At 38.3% G+C, this 20,357-nt stretch overlaps 1 protein-coding gene across 4 annotated transcripts in view; it reads left to right on the forward strand.

Annotated features, from left to right (window-relative positions):
• The window catches only part of GRK3 (G protein-coupled receptor kinase 3), a 118,800-nt gene that overhangs the window by 43,698 nt on the left and 54,745 nt on the right, over positions 1–20,357 (forward strand). For 3 of the 4 annotated variants that reach the window (XM_058531665.1, XM_058531666.1, XM_058531668.1), the window contains 3 exons: positions 6,540–6,613; positions 16,920–17,021; positions 18,767–18,841. In XM_058531665.1, coding sequence (XP_058387648.1) covers positions 6,540–6,613; positions 16,920–17,021; positions 18,767–18,841 — 251 coding nt within the window. The remainder of the gene's footprint in view (positions 1–6,539; positions 6,614–16,919; positions 17,022–18,766; positions 18,842–20,357) is intronic. The other variant, XM_058531667.1, reaches the window with a different exon arrangement.

The following is a 20,357-nucleotide window of genomic DNA, read 5'->3' on the forward strand; positions in this document are numbered from 1 at the left end:
GTGGGAACTTGGAAGAAATGAAAGAGAGAATTATTCATTGGGAGTTTAGGTTGTAATACTCAGCCGGAAAGGACATGACATCTGATGGGAGTTTTCAATTTTTATATCTGTATGCTTTTATTTTCTTTATTTATGAGTTTGCTTTTCTATTTATCATTTAAGATTTCCTTTTTTTTCACTTTAAAGGACGTTGTGTATCCTGGATGTGTCAGAGTAGTTGTTTCCGACCCCTGCATTACCAAGAACCTTTGTAATTACTCATTTTAGTCCCATGCCTCTTGGTGTGCATGATTTTATCTTCCATACAGACTTGCGTTTTACGAGAAACATCCTGTAGATACTGAGAACCGTGTAAGTGATCAGGCATTGGCTTCTAGAAATTTTAGATCCCAGTTTGTGGCCCACTTATAGGCACTACAGCAGTCCCCCATTATCCACAGGGGAACGGTCCAAGACCCCCAGTGGCTACCTGAAACCACAGATGGCACCCGCACCCAGTTCTTGAGTCTCCTTTAACCTGGACAAACTCCTTAGCCTTCTTTGTGTTTCTTGACTTTAACGTTTTTAAAGAGTACAGGCCAATTGTTTTGTAAAATGTCCCTTTATTTTGGTTTGTTCCAAGTTTCACAGCAGTTAGATTCAGATCGTGCGTTCTTGTCAGGAGACCGCAGATGAGCTGTCTTGTCCTCAGTGCGCCGTGACGCCGCGCTGTCCCGGTGCTGGTGATGTGAATGTCGATCACTTGCTCAAGGGGGGTATCTGCCAGGGTCCTCCGCTGTGAAGTGCCGAGCTTTCCCTTTGTCAGTGATAAGTGACTTACAGGAAGTTACCTTTGAGACTATGTAAATATTCCGTTCCTCATCAGACTCTCACGGACTGGTTTTAGCACCTGTTGATCTTCTGACTCCATCATTGCTTCTACAGTTGTTGGTGGGCATTTGACTCTAAGAAAGAGCTTTCCCTTCTTTCTCTTTCCTTCTCCCTTCCTTTCTCCTTTCTCTTCCCTTCCCTCCATGGTGGAGTCGAAGACCAGTTTCCCCTTGGTAGTCAGGATCTGTCACCCCAGCCAGCACAGTAAAGCTCTTCTTTGCCTGTTGAGATTCAGAGGCTTGAGGAGTCCAAACTTGTATAGCTCCTCAGTGAAGGAGAGTTCTGGTGCCAACATTTGACGTTGTCAGTCTTGTTGACTCTGCCCTTCTCTTGGTTGCGAAATGCTGTTTATGTGTTTGTTGGCTGTTCATATCTCTTCCTTTGGGAAGTGTTCGAATTTTTTGCCCATTCTTTTATTAGGTTGTTTTTCTTTTTAAAATTGATTAGTAAGAGTTTTTTTTTTTTTTTTTTGGTGAGGAGGACCAGCCCTGAGCTAACATCCAATGCCAATCCTCCTGTTTTTTTGCTGAGGAAGACTGGCCCTGGGCTAACATCCATGCCCATCTTCCTCCACTTTATATGGGACGCCACCACAGCATGGCTTAACAAGCGGTGCATCGGTGCACACCCGGGATCCGAACCGGCGAACCCCGGGCCGCCACAGCGGAACGTGTGCACTTAACCGCTTGCGCCACCGGGCCGGCCCCTGTTTGTTTGTTTGTTTGTTAAATGTGTACATAAACTGGGTACATACCTTTTTCAGATTTAAGTTTTTTAATACTTTATCCCAGTCTGTGGGTGGTCTGTTTTCTTAAGTGTCTTTTATTGAGCATAAGTTCTACATTTTGAGAAAGTCAAATTTATCATTTCTTTCTGTATCCTGTATAAGAAATCTTCTGCATGAATATTTTCTGTGAAGATATTCTATATATTTTCTAGAAACTTTATAATTTTTGCTTTTACATTTAGTTCTGTGATCAATCTTAATTTAATACTTTGTAAGGTAAGGATTATCTTTTTTTTTTTTTTTTTTTTTTCCTATTTGGATATAAAGTTTTCCAGCACCATTTGTTGACAAAACTTTCTTTTCCCAATAAATTGCTTTGGTACGTTTGCTGAAAAAAGTTGACCACATACAAGTGTGGGTGTATTTCCAGATCCTCTATTCTGTTCCATTGATTTAATCTTATGCCAGTGCCACACTGTATTGATTACTATGGCTGTATAATGAATCTTGAAATCGAGTAGTATAAGTGCTTGAACTTTTTGCGCCTTTCTCAAGATGTTTTGGGTATTCTAGGTTTTTTGCATTTCCAAAAACGTTTTAGAATCAGCTTATTGGTTTCTTTAAAAAGTCTGCAGTGATTATGATTGGGATTGCATTGAAACTAAAGATCAATTTGGGAGAATTAACATCTAAGCAATACTGAGTCTTCCAATACATAAACTGAATACTTTCTGTTTATTTGGATCTTCTTTAATTTCTGTCAGTAATATTTTGTAGTTTTCAGATAGTGGCCTTGCATTTTTGTTATTTATTCATTCCTAAGTACTAATTGTTCCTTGATGGCATTGCAAATGGACTTGTTTTAAAATTCCATTTTAAAATTGTGTGATGTGAGTATGTCACAATGTCATTGATTCTTATCTAATGACCTTGTATTTTGTGGCCTTGCTAAATTCACATATGTATTCTAGTAGTAACTTTGTAGATAGGATGTGCTATATAGATAACCAGGTTGTCTATGAATAAAATCAGTTTTAATTTTTCCTTTCCAATTTGAATAACTTTTATTTCCTTTTCTTACCTTATTGCACTGGCTAAGACATCTAATACAGTATTGAATAGAAGGTGTGAGATTAGGTATTCTAGCCTTTCCTAATGTGAAATGCTTTGTAATTTGTTCATCTCAGAGTTCAGAGATGTCTTTTTGACATTTTGTATGAAATACATCTTCCTCTTTTTATCATCCATCTCAGCATCATATTTAATTCCTTTGTATCATTTACCATAAGTTATAGTTATCTTATTTGTTTAGTTCTTTGTTGTCTGGACCTTACGTCAACCCTTAAGCCCTTTATGGGAAAAACTCTGTCTACAGCATTGCATCCCCAGTGCATAGCACAGTGGCTCTTAGAAAACACTCAGTAAATGCTGTGTCGAATGAGTCAATTTTGGTAGGACCTTTTAGCAGTTACTCAATCTGTCCTCCTTCCTAGTGTTTGTATCTCATTGGCAAAGCCTAGGACAAGTATTATGTCTTGCAAGAGTTTTTCCATATTTCTCTTTTCCCTTTTTAACTTTTTTAGGAGGTTAAATTTCAAAATTTCTCATAGAAGCCACTTATACTTAATACTTTCGAAAGTTCTTAATTGATATTTTATAAAAAGCAATATAAGAAGTTACCTTTGTATATTATAAAAAATTTTCATTGATATTTTATAAAAAGCAATACAATTCTTTCCACTAATTTTTGCAAAATATTGTGGTGGCAAATTGGGATCGTTTGCCTTTTCTGGATGTTATCTCTGCTCAAAAGTTAATCAGTATTCAGGCAATTTGTGGTGGTTCACATATAGAAACAAGGGTAAATGCATTCCACAATTATCTAGTAAGCAGGTATTGGGTTACTGTTTTTTATTCTTTAAAATCTGGAGAAATCGCAGTGATGAAGTGAACCTGTTAGGCAAATTGTTTCCTTATTTTTGCCCTTTAGCTTTTGTTCTAATCTGAGTAATGCTTCATTTTTTTTTTTTTCTTTTGTGTAATTTAAGCCTGATGAAGGTAAATTGCTTGCAGCCGGGAGCACAATGAACTGGAATTTATCTAAAAGGCAAAACATCTTTCTTCTTGGTGCTCCATTTTGACAGCTGCTGTGATAGAAAGTAAAGCTTCAGTTTATGTGCAGAGATGAAGAAAATACTGATTTTTTTCCCCTAGAGAATGTTAAAATAATTTTTTGGCTTATCGTGCACATTGACAATGGAAACTGCATTAAGGAAGTAGGTAAAAACATTTTAAGTTGGATGTTTATTCATTCAACTCCGTCTCTCCCTCATCCTTCTTCTTTTTTTCCCTCCCTCCCTTTTTCCTTTCTTTCTTCTTTCCTTAATTCCTTTCTCCTCCCCTTCCTCCTTCCTTTCTTTGTTCTTTCTCCTGAGCTCTCTCCACGTAACAGTCAATGTTCTTGTTGCTGCAAATGTGGCAGAGAACGAGAGATATGTGGCCTGTCCATATGCAACTTATTTTGTGTTGGGGGAGGTAGATAATATAGAAGTAAAAAACATATGCATATGATAATTTTTGATAGTCATAAGCTCTGTAAACAAGGTGTGTGTGTGTACGCGTGCACGTGTGTGCTCCTACATGTGTGTTTGTGAGAGAGAGATGAATGGATGAGAGATGAGAGAAAATGAGAATGAATAAGAATCACAGAAGGCCTCTCCGAGGAGGAGGCACATGTGAGCTGAGCTCTGAATGTTCTCAAGATCCAGGGAAGGAGTGTTTTAGGAAGTGGGGATGGCGAGTTAGAAACCCTGAGAGCAGATTGAACTTGGTGTTAGAGAAACTAGAATACAGACACTTGGCCTAAGAAAAGTGGACTTGGGAGAGATGCTATGAGATGAGGCTGGAGAAGAAAACAGGGACTAGGTTCCACAGGGCAGGAAAGGTCGTGATGAACAGTTTCAGTCTGATTCCAAGTGCCATCAAAAGCCAGTGGTCCAAGTGTGGTCTTATTTCATTTTGTCATTTAGATGTTTTAAAATCATCTCTAATATGATCAAAATACCTAAGTTCAAATTCACGTTAGTTTTCTCTTCCAAAAATAGAAAAAGAAATACATGAAGCAAAAACTGACAGAATTGAGAAAAGATGAACAAATCTGCAATTACAAATGGAGATTTCAGCAGTCTTCTGTCCATCACGGATAGCATAAGTAGACAGACATTTATTCATTAAGAATTTAGAGCACAGACCCGGACAGCCCTGTCAACCAACTTGGCTTAATTGCCTTTTTATTTTGCTTAATGAAACACTCCACCCTTTATGCTTTCTTTTTTCAAGTGCCCATGAAACATTCACCTAGATGGACCAAATTTGGGGCTAAAACCAAGTTTCAATAAATTTAAAAGCATTGAAATCATACTGAATATGTTCTCTAACCACAACAGAATTAAACAGAAGTCAATATCAGAAAAATACCTGAGAAAAAACCCCAAAATATCTGGAAGTTAAACCACACATTTCTGAATGACTCATGAATCAAAGAAGAAATGACAAGGGAAATAGAAATTACTTTGAAATGAATGAGAACGAAAAGACAACCAATACTCTGGTTTAAAATAAAAATATTAACATGCAAATAGGTATAGATTTGCATCTTCAGCTCTTCCTGCTGGTCTGCTTCTAGAATTTCCTGCCTCCTTCATGTGTGGCCTCACCCTCACCACAGCTCCTTCGTAAGATGAGCAGGGCCCTGCACCCAACCCTGCTTAGGCTGGCCTTACCTGTTGAACTTGAGTAGGCCTAATGCTTTTCTTTGAGTTCCAAGGAACAAACATCTGCCATTTTCGAAGGTCGTGTTCCTGGAACTATGGAGGGGAATTTATGGAGCAGCAACAGACAAGTTCAAGTTATGTGATTCTTACTCTAACTTGAATGAAAATCTTGTCAAAGCTGCATCCTTTGTCCGCATCCTATCTGGGGAATTCTGGTCTACCTTCTCCCTACACGTTAGACTTTTTGTGAGTCTTTCTCCAGTTCCTTTTTGTGACTTCTGTTTCTTCTAACAATCCTTAAACTGTTTGGTGTTTTTAAGTTGTTTTTGACTTTTTATAATCTTCCAGTATCTCTACCCCCAGAGTGGTGTCAGTTTGTCCTGCTCAACTTCATTCATTCCTTTAGGCTTGACTCTGTGTTGGGCACCAAGTGGGGTACTAGGTTTGCACATGGAGTGGGAGACATGATAATTAATTGGAGTGTGCTAAGTACTCTGACAGAGGTGTGTTGGAAGGACCATGTAAACACACATTCAGTCAACAAATATTTATTGGCTTCCTGCTGTGTACTGTGCATTGGGGGTGGTATTCCTGTCATAAGGTACTGATGGTTTAAAGATGAAGCCTGGAGTTGTGAAGGAGCAAAGAATGGTCTGGGAATGGGTAGTCTGCTCTGGCACGGGGTATTCGGTGGGGACTTGGAGGTAGCTGGTGGTGACAGAAAAGGCTAGAAAGGTTATGAATGTCCTTCTGTCTTTTTATGGAGTTGAGTCCTATTTCTGTGGGCACAGTATTTATTAGCTCTATGGTGACCCTTCCTAACACTTCTGTATGACCCGTATCTCTGATTTCTTGGTTATCTTTCTGCTTGCTGTAGTGACCAGTGGCTCTAAGTGGTGGACCACCAGCACTGCTTACCATGCATTTTTAAAAAGTGGGAGGGTTGTGAATAGAGAAGGAACCCCAAAGCAAGGAGCCTGGGATGTGCTCTTCTCACTTTACCTGGAGTTTTCCTTCTAGAGTATAAGTAGCCTCTTGAAATCTTTATTATTTTGTTTTAAGGTAGGGGAGGAAGAGATTGAGGTATAAACCCATTACTTTGACAATATCCTGTGAGGTAAAATTTCAATTTACTGCCCACCCTGAAATTTTTTATTCTTTTCCTTTAGGTTTCTTGCTATTTAAAGATTTTTGTTTGAATGAAATTAATGAAGCTGTACCTCAGGTGAAGTTTTATGAAGAGGTAAGAAGTTTTACTGATGCTTTTATTTCAAAAGCATATTTAAACTGTCCTTTGGAAAATATTAAGACTACTCAATATCTTACAAATATTTAGAAAGTCATTGAAAGTAATTAGTAGTATAAGACATAATATGTAGTTTGTTAGAGATGCTGACAGCATCTCTACAAGTCATATTTTTAACTGTATGTTTCCAGAGTGCTCTGGAAACCATGAGAAATAGTTGGACTACATTTCTGGAGATGGAAGAGTCGTTCAGAGGTGCACTGAAGCTCACTGGCCATTTGGTTTTCTGCGGAAACTTGCTGATTCTGGAGATATAAGCTCAGGCAAAGGGCTGCCACTGGGTGAAAGAGAAACTAGCAAAGTTTTCTTGTCACACGTTGCTGGAGTGACACATCAGAGACCTGTGGGAGAGGGGGCCTCAAACATACAGCTGGTTTTCCCAACAAGACCTTTGGAGGGGAGCTGGAGAGATAAGCCAAAAGCTTCTAGAAGACACAGTGAAATTTCCCACTGCCTTACGGTGCTGTGTTGAAATGCAGACCTGCTGTGGCAGGAATTGGAAAGCAGAACAGGCAAGAGAGGAAACCCTAGGGAGTGGTCTGTTGACACTGAATATCCAGAGCTACTTGTCACCTGGGGCAGCTGTCGATTCCAGGCGTAGTGGGCAGAAGAGAGTCCAGGTGTGACCCCTGGCAGAAGGATGCTTCTGGGAGACAGAAAAGCCAGAAGAGGTTTCCGGAGCTAGAGTGAAAAACAACTGAAACTGGAGAAACCCCAAATGTGTGATTAGTCTCCCTCTCAAGACATGGGGCAAGTTTTGAAGCTGAGACAGGAGGCCAAAGAGCTGTTCTGAAAACTTCTTAAGGGCAAGACTGAATCTAGGGCTGAGGAGACAAGGATCTCTCGTTGAACTCCAGGGAGAGTCTGCTTTAGGAACAGGGCAAACCAGAGGCAGACTGAGTACTACAAAAATGGCAACCCAGACCAGCCCAGCTCAGTCCCTCATTGGGTAATGAGCCCCCTCCCCACTGTGTAACAGAGTACGAGGGGACCCCCTCTGTCTTTTTTGCAGGTAGAAAATAACAATATAGAGATACTCTCCAGTATTCAGCATACAGTAAAAAATTATTAGACATCTAAGAGGCAAGATCATATGACTCACAAAGGCAATAGAGGCAGACTCATAGATGAAGCAGATATTGGAATTAGCTGACAAGTACTTAAAAATAACTATAAATAATACGTTCAAGACAATAGAGGAAAAGATGGACAAAATAGACGGAGAAATAGCGAATTTCGGCATAGTTTGAATTTATTATGAAAAACCGAATGGATATTCTAGAAGAATAAGTACAGTATTTGAAGTTAGAACCTGATGACTAGAACCAATAGCAGATGGGTTACAGTATAAAACAGGATTAATAAATAGGGAGGCAGTCAGTAGATAATCTCCAACTGAAACACAGAGAAAAAAGAATGTAAAAAAGAAATAGATAAGGATGTTCAAGACATGTGGGACGTGGTTAAAAGAAACACGTGTAGAATTGGAGTCCCAAAAAGAGAAGAGAGAATGGGGCAGAAGGAATATTTGAAGACATTATGCTAAGAATCTTACAAAATGTTGGAAGACAGCAGCTTATAGGTAGAAAGAACTTAGAAAACCCTAAACAGCATAACTACACAGGAAATTTATCTTTGCACATCGATATCAGACTATGGAAACCTATGACAAAGAGAAAATGTTCACAGCAGCCAGAGAGTGGAATAAGACACGGCACTGTGAAAGGAACAGTAATGTGGCTGACCTGACTGTGACGTCTTAAAAGAAATCATAAACAGAAAGGTAGACAATGAAATGGCCGTCTTCAAAGGAATGAAAGAGAGAAAACTGCCAACCTAGAATTCTATTCCCAGCAAAAATTTCCTTCAAAAATGAAGATGAAATAAAGATATTTTCAGACAAATACTGGGAGAATTTGTCGGTAGTGGACCTGTGTTACAATAAATACTAAAGAGAGATTTGGGCAGAAGGAAAATGATCCCAGATGGATATACGGGAAGGAAAAAAGGACGTTATAAAGGGTAAATATGTATGTAAAATGTAAATGAATGTTTACCATGCAAAACAATGATATAATGTTTTTAGATTTTAAAAAGCACATAAAATTAAAATGTACGACAGTAGCCCAAAAGGCAGGAGAGGGGTTAAGGAAGTTAACGTATTTTAAGATTCTAAGATTGTTGGGGGGGGATAGTAAAAGTAATAATTTGCATTGGCGTGTAATGGGTTAAGGATGCATATTGTAATCTCTAAGGTAACTTTTAAAAGAATAAACTGTGTGTATCTGACAAGTTAAAGAGGGAAAATGGAATAAAACAACATTGGATTAATCTAAAAAAAGACAAAAAAGGAATGAAAGGGGAACGTAAAATAGATGGATCAAATTGAAAACAGATTTTTCAGATGGTGGCTGTAAATCTGTCTGTATAAGTAATTACATTTAATGTAAATGGACTAAATACTCCAAGTAAAAGTCTAAGTTTGTCTGCCTGGATAAATAACCAAATGCTATTTTATATGCTGCTCACAAGTGACATACTTAAACAGAAGGATGGAAGAGGATATACAATACAAACATTAACCAAAGCAAAGCTGGTATAGCAACACTAATATCAGACAAAGTACATGGCAATGCTACTTGGAGATGAAGAGAAATTATTTCATAATGATAAAGGGGTCAGTATCACAATCTTAAATCTGTATGTTACAAATAACAGAACTTCAGAATATATAAAGCAAAAATGGACAGATCTAAAACAACTCTACATTTCTAGTGGGAGACATTAACACATACTCTTCAAGAGCTTATAGAACAAACAGACAAAAAATTAGTGAGAATGTAGAAGATATTAATAAAGTGATGAATATACTTGGCCTGATTGACATATATAGAATGCTGTACTTAGCAAAAATAGAATTTGCCTTCTTTAAAGTACACATGGAAGATTTATCAAAATAGATCATATGCTAGCCCTAAAGAAAGCTTCTACAGATTTCAAGATCAAAACTGTTTGGAGTATTCTCTGATCATAATAGAATGAAGCTCAAAGTTAATAACAGAGTTTACTAAGAAACCCTTAACTGCCTGGAATGAATACACTTCTAAATAATTTGTGTGTCAAAGAAGAAGTTGAAACAGAACTTAGAAAATATTGTTAATTAAAATATATTTAAGAAATAACGTATGCTATTATTATTAGCATGATGTATCTTTACCCTAAAGTATTTTAAATGGTCCAAAGAAAGCAAAACATAATTAGAACTGGTGTTAGTAATCTTTGTACAAGTTTGAAAATCGGAGGGATATTCTTTTCTTCCTTGTTTTTGGTTTTTTGAAGACTTGATATTTTTCTATACTTTTAAAATTATATTAATGTATTTCCAAGAAGAATGGTCAAATTATGATGTACATTTAGCGTCATGTAAAAAAAAGTAAGCTAAATCCAAAAGGATTTTACATAGTACAAAGTAACTATTATTTCAGTCTGAATCATTATCAGGCATTTTATCTGGATGAGTATCACAGCTTGATCTGTCAAAAAAAAAATTTGTTTCTTGTGTTCTTAAAAGCTTCACCTCTCCCGTTCCAGCATGTCCTGAGTTGCCTTGTCAAATTCAGGGAAATCTCCTTTAATAGATAAATTTTGCCAGGTTGAATCAGATGGGCAATCTACTTGGGGTTATTTCTTAAGCATTTCTTGCCAGTATGGTGGTGACTGCTGATGTGTTTCCATTTGAACTTTAAACATTGGAGTTTCTCTTTGTTGGCTTGCTCCCCAGCTCTTCTCGCCTGTCTTCTGGCTTGGCACACGGTGGATCTGGTTCATCAGATTGTCCCCTCGGAGAATAATGCTTCTAAGCTCCTCCGCAGCATGCTCTGTATCTTTTGTTGAAGATACCGTCCAGCCTTGGGGCTTCCCATACAGTTCTTTAGATCAGTGAAGCCTTTAAGCATTGAGGTTATCAGTCATTCTTCTCTGACTCCTTGGTTGCATCAGTCTCATTATTTCTGGTTGTTTTATGACCCCAATCCCTGGAAAACTCTTGTCAGATATCTTGGAATGTATATTTTGTGCATTCTATTTCCACTTTCCTGTGTTCCCAGGCTTTTAATGCTTACCATTTCCTGTGCATTAAAGTCCTCATAGCTTATCCTGACATGCACGTAGCTCTATATTAGTTATTACCTACCGCTCCCTCTGTTTCTTTCTCCACCTTCTTACATAGAACTTCCACTAACCAGCATTCCCCAAACCCCCTGAGCCTGTTCTTCTTTTTGTCGCTTTTCTTATGTCCTTGCCCCAGCCTGGAATGCTGCTTCCCCTTCTCGGCTTGTGGAAGCCTACCTTCTTTTACGGTCTAGCTCGTTGTCTATATTCTCTAAGAAGTCTGTCTGTATAGCTACCGCAGTCTTCCGTGATTGCTCACCCCTCTGATTCTCGCACCGTTCATTGTCTCGAATGCTCACGTAATGCTTATTATACGCTTGCTGTGTCTGTGCGTGTAATCAGTATTTTCATCTGGACCATTATTTGACTCAGTCAGAAGGCCTAGCTGGGATCTAGGTGCAGCTGTGCCTCTCACTTGCTGTGGGATGTGGGGCCAGTCACTGAGCAAACTCTGAAGCATCTACCTTGTTTCAGACCTGGAGCTTACAGACGCTCACAGTACACTGTCCCGTACTTGAGGAGCTCACAATATGGGGCCTTAATATTAGAGCTTCTGTTACCTCATCTATGAAATGAGGTTAGTAATCATCTCCTGCTACTTCACGGGCTAATTGTGAGGCTAAATAGGATACTGGATGCATAATTGCTTTCTAAACCATAGTATTTATAATGTGCTATTTAGGCATATGGGAGGCTGTAATATAGTGGTTAAGAGTTCAAGCTCTGAATTCAGACTGCCTAGTTACTAGCTATGTAAACTTGGGCAAGCGGTCTGGCTTCCCTACGTGGGTTTCCTCAGCTGAGAATTAGAGTGAAAGCAGTGCCTGTCTGTTAGGGTTGTCGTGTGTGAATGCAACACACCAGAACAGGGCCCGACATGTTGTTACTGCTCACTGTGTTGATTTATAGACTTCCTTGTTCCAGTTAGATTTGGAGGCAGCTTATAAAAATATGTATATTATACCTAGATTTAGAAATAAATCGTGGAAAACAGAAAATAAATATAAGATCATAGGTAAAGTTACTATATAGGCTTTTCTTCACTCATTCAACCAGTGTTTATCAAACACCAATGCTGGGCCAGGCATTGCTTAGATGAACAAGATAGACCAAGTCCTTGCTTTCTCTGAGCTTCTATTCTGTTTCTTTGAGTTTCTATTGAGGGAAACAGACAATAGACAAGTAATAAACAGGAAATGTATCAGGAAGTAATAACCGCTATGCTCTGAACAGACTTGAAACTCACTGTGAGTTCTTGTGACTTGGGGGCCACTTTAGGTTGATGGGTCAAAGACCGACTCTCTGAAGAAGTGGCGTTTAAACTGAGACTTGAATGACAAGGAAGCTAATCTTTTGAAGATGGGAGCAGGGTGAGGAGGGAGAGCATTTTAGGGTGAAGTCACGGCTAAGATGTAGCCCCTAATGTGGTGGGAAGAACGTATTTGAGGCACTGAAAGAAAACCAGTGTGGTGTGGTCGGAATGGATGAGAGGGGCGGGGTAGTGTGGGATAGATCAGGTCGAAGAGAGAGAGAGGATTTGGGGGCCAGAGTAACAAATTTAGATTTTATTCTAAAGCCAATGGAAAATTTAAAATGGGAGTGTTAGGTAAATATTTCCTAACTATCAATTAGATCAAGGTGGTTGATGTGATCTACATACGTACTCTTTACTGATTTTATGTCTAGTTGTTCTATCAGTTGCTGAGAGAAGGGTGATAAAATCTCCAACTGGTTGTAGAATTGTCTATTTCTTCTTTTTATTGTCATTTTTTTCATGTATTTTGAAGCTCTGTGATTAGGTGCATATACATTGAAGATTGTTATGTCTTTTAATATGAAATGTCCCTCTTTCTTGCTGGTAATGTTCTTTGTCTTGAAAATGACTTCACTGGACATTCATATAGCCACTTCAGTGTCCTTATGCTTACTGTTTTCATGATATAACTTTTCCCATCCACTTCCTACCAGTGTTTTTATATATAAAGTGTATTTCTTTTAGACAGATATAAAAGTGTCTCATCCCACCCCTCTCATTTCTGACAGTCTCTGCATTTTAGTGGAGTAATTTTAGATATTGTGTTAATCCTTTGTGGGGTTTGCTGAGTTTCTTAAATCTGTAAATTTATATCTTTCACCAAATCTTGTAAAACCTGGGCCATTATTTCTTAAAACATGTTTTCTACCTCAATCTCTCTTTCCCCTCTTTCTGGGACTCCAATTATATGTATGTTTGATTTTTGGATATTGTAAATATCATTGATGCCCTGTTCAATTTTTTCCCCAAGTATTTTTTCTTTCTGTTCTTCAAATTGGGTAATTTCTATGGATTCGTCTTCAAATTCATTGGCTTTTCCTTTTGACATCTCTAGTCTGCCGTTGTGTCCATCCATTGAATTTTTTATTTCAGATATTGTGTTTTGTAGTTTTAAAATTTCTATTTGGTTCTTTTCATAGTTAATATTTTTTCTGCTGCTGTTTCCTATCTTTTTATTTGTTACATGCATATTTTCTGGTATGTCATTGAGTATAGCTATAATAGCTGCATTAAATCCTTGTCTGATGAGTCCAACATCAGAGTCACCTTGGATTGGCCTTCATTCTCTTGCATTTTCCACATTCTCCACATTTTCCTGTTTCTTCATGTGTAGAATAATTTTAGACTATATCTTGTACATTGTGATTGATGTATTGTAGATACTGTAAACTCCGTATGCTTCTCTAAAGGGTATTGATGTTTTGCTTTAGCAGATAACTTGGCTAACTCAAGCTTCAAGCTCTTCTTGTACAGTGGGTAGCAGCTGAATCTTGTTCAGTTCTTTTAGCCCTAGCTGGACTGCTGTGGGTCTGCCATGCTTGTAAGTCATTATGGGGTCCAATAGAGATTTTGACATAGTTTATACACACAATTTTGGAATTCCCCCTCTCTGGCTCTTTATTTTCAGGAATATTCTCTCTTACTTTCCAGCTTCTGTTTGATGCCCCTTCCCCATTATCTGTGTACTTTTGGTCACTCTCCATTGTAGTTGGGTTTTATATATGTGCAGAATTTACAGTTGTTTTCCCAGGAGTATTGTTCTGGTAGCAGTTAGTTGGCTATTGCCTGAAGCAGAGCCTGGGTTTGTGATATGTTTTGAATGTAAACCCAAGATGATTGGCTGATGAACTGGTTGTAGGGAATGGTGGGGGGAGGGTGTGAGAAAAGAGCAGAATCAATGATGATTATTCCTTTTTTGACTTAAGCAACCGGGAGGATCGTTTTACTCATGTTTGTGGTAAAGAACACTAGGGGAAGAGCATGTTTGGTTGGGGTAGAGGGGATGTGAAAATGTCAAATAGCAAGTTAGATATTTAGACTCTGGAGCTCAGGGGAGAAGTGAGTCCTAGAGATGCAGACTTAGTCATCGGAATATAATTAGTAATTGACGCTGTGGGAATGAACAGCTCTACCTAAGGAGAATATAGCAGGTGAAAAATGGGTGCCCCAGCACCATGCTCTCAGGCACTTCAGTAGTTAGAAGTCCAGCAGGGGAGGAAGAACTGCCAAGGGAGACTGAGGAAGAGGAGCCAGTATGGCCAGCCCCTGGCGAATGTAGATCACAGAAGTCAGAGAAGAAAGCTTGAGAGAAGGTGGGATCGGACAACTGAGTTGAATGCTGCTGAGAAGTCAGTGAAGGTAAGGACAAAAGACAGACCTTTGATTGGGCAAGGCAGAGGCGCTTAGTGACTTACTAGACCGTCTCACTGGGGTGGCGGTGGAACACGCGAGAGGTGAGAAAGTGGACGCTGTGACAGCTGTGGACACAAAGTGCTTGCTCTTAGGGTTCTGGTTGTTTAGGCTACATGCTCAGCTGTGAGTGTTGTGACCACCAAAGCAGAAAGGGACGGTATGATCGGTGAATGTCTATTATTGATGAGTTGCTTCTGTTCTGCCGGAGGGAACTTTTTGACCTCAGGCCTCTGCCTGCTCAGGTGACCTGGACAACCTAACTGCCAGAATTAGAGGTGGCATTTTCTATACATATGCTACAATAAGGACATCCTGTCCAGAGTTAGTTGATAGTTGACTGCATGTTCTTTAATTAGTGGTGTTACTGATAATTCAAAATTCATTTTGTGTTACAGCCTCAGATACTTTAGGCTTTTACTTTGCCTACTAAGAGTTACCTTTTCTGTTGTTCAAGTTGGAGTTAATGAGGCCCAAGGCTCTTAATAACGCCAATATCGTGATTCAGAGTATCCTTTGCCCAAGGAACTAGAATTTTCTGTAGAGTCGGATTATTACAGTTCATGGAAAACTTCCATAGAATCAGCATTTGTTCAACTAGGTGTCAGCTTGCTTTATAGGCCCTGTGGAACATAGACTTAGATGTCATTACACTTGTTTTCAAGCATAATAATTCCATGAAGGCTTTATTCCTTGAGTTTGTTCATATGTCTAGGCAGAAGCATTTGCCTTTGGTTCACTAACAGTTGACCTGTCTTATCCCAGCATTCTGACGTTAACCTTTGGACCTATCTAAAACAAAACAACAAAAGAAGTCAACCAAGCCAGAGTCCTTTGTTTATTTTCTGACTCTGCTTGGGATTTTGGTGTCAGGCCTCTCTTGCCTTGCAGCTACCACGTTTGCATCTGGCATATGTTTGAGCTCTTCAAACTTGTCTGACTGACAAGTTGACTTAGAATGGTTAAGCTGGGTCCTTTGATTCTGCCAACATTGCTGGATTGCTTCTTCGTTAAAACAGTCTTTTCCTCTTGGATGGGGTATCGGCTTACTCCAGTCTGCCTGCGTTTATGTCAGGTTTTATTGTCTTTTCCAAGACTCCACTCTAAGCCCTGGACTTGTGAGTTTCAGCTGTCTCAGTGTAACACTGATGATACTTCGGGGCAATTAAGATGATCCCAGTCCTTTCTCAGTGTGTGAACCAGCTAGCCTTCATGTAGGACCTCAGTATTTCGCATACCCCCCTCCCTGCCAACCATGCTCTTTCTTTATCAGAAATTCTTATAGGATTTACTGATTTTGATTTCGAAACTGTCAACCCCAGATATAAAGTAAAAGGGTAACTTTTATTTCTATTCAGTTTATACTCTCTCCCATAGGAGTAGTTAGCCCCAGCTTTATCATACCAGAATAAAGAACATGCAGATATTATGAAAGTCAGTGTAATAACTGGCTACCTGTTAGAAACATTTTTCTTTCCAAAAACAAATCATATGAAGTAATTAGTCATTGTATTGAAGATCTTTGCTGCAGTCTTCCAACCAGCTCCGTATTTCATTTGTGTTTTCATTCTCTTCTTGTCTTTTGGATTAAAAGTATTTCTGTAAATAAATAAAAACACGTTTCTAATCCAGAAGCTTCTGTTATCAGGTTAAAGCAGTTGGGGTCATTTCCACATAAGGCAGACATTTCTAAAGCACATTTAATTACCTGGCTTGTCTTAACACCAGTCAGGTTACCTTCCTTAAGTTAGCAAAATATACTCTTTGAAGTAACCTTTCTGTTAATACTTTTATAGTGCAGGTGAGTTTCCAACCTGAAAAACCAATGCTTTTATCTATCGGTTAGTGCCTTTCTAAAATATTTAGTTGATTAAAAAAAATCGCTTTGCAGGAATCCTGACCATATATTTTTTCCTCTTGTTGGTTTTGTAACACTGTAGTTGAGTGAGAACGATCCCCAGCATAACTCTTAGAACTGAATTACAGCCAAATTTAAATTATTTGTTCTTTGGAAAGGAGAATTGGCAAGGATACATGGTCCGTGGCCGATGTATTGTAAGATAATTGTAACCATGGCAGTATTTGTTTTCTAATATTGTGTTTCTAAATTTAAGTGATGAAGTTCATCATAGGAAAAAATCCATTTGTATCTTTCAAGTTCAATTTAAATTATTCCAACTTCATTATTACAACATTAGAAGTAGTTGTTTCCTGTGCAATAGCCAGTTCAGTAGTTTGCCTGATCTCATGTGGAAGTAGTGCCAAGACTAGTAAATATCTTTTAATAAGGTATCTTTTAATAAGTTTCTAGGAAGACATTCCTAACAATGCTAATTTTTAAAAATCTAGATAAAAGAATATGAAAAGCTTGAGAATGAGGAAGATCGCCTTTGTAGAAGTCGACAAATCTACGATACCTATATCATGAAGGAGCTGCTGTCTTGTTCACATGTAAGCGTTTCTTTTTGTTCTGTTACTGTATGTGGATAAATATGAGACCGTCTTCCGTGTTTCCAGAATGAAAGTCAAATAAGAGGAGATGTTTAAAAGTTAAACGATCGTCATCCAGGATGAAACCTACTTCTTCTGTTTTGTTGTTTCTTTCCTGATAATGCTGATCCAGTGTCTCTTGCTCCATATACGCTTCCAAAAGCAGATACTTTCACTGCAAAAATTGATAAAATAGCTAGTTCAGGTCAATGGAATAAAAGGCTAATCTCAATTCTAGACTTTCCAAAGGAAGTTCAGCTTTATTGTTTTTAATTGATCTATACTTTAACAATTAGGCTAATCAAATATTGATAAATATAAATCTTAAATGGTTTATTTGAATCAATAAGGAGGATTATAATTATGATGTTAATTTTGTTCATTAATAGTTAAATAATGGTTGAGATCATTTTTTTCCCGTTGTAAATCAGGTATACACTCCAATTTGGCCGTTAGGATAAACCAGCTTCCCAGGAAAGTCTTCTACCAAGAGTGAGTGGGATAATGAATAATGAAAATTTACCATGGAATCTCTCTACACTAAGACTGTTTTCCAAAGGAGTGTCCTAATAGTCCTGGCCTGCTGAGTCCGATTCAGTAACCACTAGCCACATGTGGTTATTTAAATTTAAATTAATTAAAATCAAATGGAATAAAAATTTAATTCCTGACTTCCTCATGAGCCACATTTCAGGTGCTCAACATCCACTTGTGGCCAGTGGCGCCTGTATCAGACAGCACAGATCCACAGCATTTCCATCACCCCAGAAAGTTTGATTGGATAACGCTGGTGATGATAATGACATATGTTAGTGCTTCTGTATTTATTGTGCTGTTTACAATTCCCACTGACTTTTGAATAGCTGTGGCTAAAGATGACACCTCTTGTAGCATACATTGCTTATGGTTCTCATCTGCCTTGTAGTAGAAAGAATTTCAGAGCTAGAGCTAATCATTCCTGCTCTCTGCCTTGCTACCTTGCTGGAGAATGGTTGAACCTTGGAAAATGCCAAATGTTCATTGGGAAAGCCTCTGTAAGCTTAGTTTTCATGGAGCTCAGCAATTTGGAGGGTTTCTAGCAGTAGGATATGCTTTTTAAGCTTTTCTTCTTCTTGTGCATTATTGAAGAAGACATAATTTGAAGTTTTAGGGGAGGCTAGAGTGTGTAATTCTCGTCAGTGTCTATTCCATTCTTTTAGACCCAATTCCCCTCTGCTGTGGACACAGCAAGGCTTCCCTTACCCCAGAGCCTTTTACCACCTTGGCTTAGCTTTGTCATCCCGGCATTTAATTCTTAAGTATATTTTCATTTTCAATTATATAGTAGAAATTTTACATTTTTAGGACCCTATTATCAGCTAATTGAGGGATGTATGCATTTAATAAGGTGATAAGATTCTTTACACTTTTTTATAACCCTAATCTTGAGCTCATGTTGAGCTAGATATGTCAGTCAGACACCCTCACGATTATCTTCCTTCTCCACATGGTTTCTAAGAACTCTGGAAGCTCGGAGGAACAAGCATCCTGTTTGGATTGCCCACAAATACCCAACAGATTTTTTAAGAATGCATGTTAATGTAATTACCATAGGTTACTGTTCAGTCATTGTTGTGTTAAATTATATGTTGTGATATTGTATAACATGCAGAGGTTTGTTATGTTTTATATTTGTGGAAAAAAATATTGTTTTTGATTTTTAAAAGCCATTCTCAAAACAAGCTGTAGAACATGTACAAAGTCATCTATCCAAGAAGCAAGTGACATCAACTCTTTTCCAGGTAGGATAAAATTATGTCCAAATACATATTTCTAATTTGCTTAACCGTTGGACTTGGTGACATTCTCTGTGCGTGTGTGAATGTACTAGAGGAATTGATATATAAAACTGTATGCTTATCTGGAGGTTTATCTGGAACAACTGAAGTTTAGTATTGCTCGTCTTCTCATTGAAATGAGAAATGTTCTTATACCAACATCCTTCGTAAAGGCTTTCCTGAAAAAAGTCACTAGAACTTTCTGGTATTTTCTATAAATTATCAAGACAAGACACTGGAGTAAAAAGCCTTTTCCCATTTGACATTCCAGGCGCCTGTGATGAGCAGGGACTTTGCAAGATTTATTTTGTGGTGCTAGAAGTGTCAATCCTTGCGAGGATTATCCCACAGATGAAGTAGATCCATTTTCAGGCATCAGGAGTGAATGTTTGAACGACCTTGGGGTCATCACTGGGGAATTGGATTTTGCCTCGGCTCCGCATATCTTAAACACAACACAGTCATGTAGATTTAAATGACAAGACTTGGAAAACTAAATCCACAGCTGATGGGCCTATGTATTTGCTGCCCTTTAGATGTGATGGTTTCTCCTCCCCAAAGCCTTTTCTATCCTGTGTGTTTTCTATCGAGGTGGCACTGGCTTGCAAGGACATGGTCAAATTTTCAAATGGATAATGTACTTTTTATGTCTCTGTGATGTATAAGAAATATGAAAGAATGCCATTAAGTGATGTAATGATTTTCATAAATGGAAATAATTAATTTATCCTTTTCTTGGATTATTCAGTCAGTTACAGAGAAGTAAGTTGATTTTTGCTTTGGTGTCTTATGACAGGATTTATTTATTTTTGCAAAATGAATCTATTCTATAAAGAAAATACTAATTTGGCTCTTGGAACATTTGGATGCAGTAACAAATTGGGTGTTACCTTTCTGCCAAAATAATTAGACTATTAATTAATGAAAATAATTAGATAATTAGGACTTTTCTTAAAATGTAGGACCTGTCTATGTAGTCTAGTTGGTTGTGAGCTTGGGCTCTGAAATCCATTGACCTGGGTTTAAATCCCAGGGCCATGGCTGGGAGTCCCTGGGCAAGCTACTGCACTTCTCCTGACTTCAGTTTTCTCATCTGTAAAGTGGAGATGACATGGACTCTCCCTCAGAGACGGGGGTCTTGAGGATTCCGTGAGACAGGTGCACGTGAGTTGCTTTGAACTGAGCCTGCCTGTCGCAGTGCTCCATAAATGTTAGCTATTATCAGATATTTTACATTCAAAAAGTACGATGTGAATATCGGCTTTTGGTTGTCTCCATGATATTTTAGCATCAGAATTTCAATTTCCAGCTGACTCTGACATGGTTCATTGACAGTCTTACAGTCCGTTACATTGAACATTGCTAAATTATCCTCACAGTGTATGGATTTCACAACTCAGATTTTAACTTTTCCTGTAGCATAAGTAACATTAAAAAAAAAGCATTCCAGGTGAGATACAAGACCACCAAGATTCTTTTC

The sequence above is a fragment of the Diceros bicornis genome, chromosome 35 (assembly GCF_020826845.1).
Source record: "Diceros bicornis minor isolate mBicDic1 chromosome 35, mDicBic1.mat.cur, whole genome shotgun sequence".
NCBI lineage: Eukaryota > Metazoa > Chordata > Mammalia > Perissodactyla > Rhinocerotidae > Diceros > Diceros bicornis.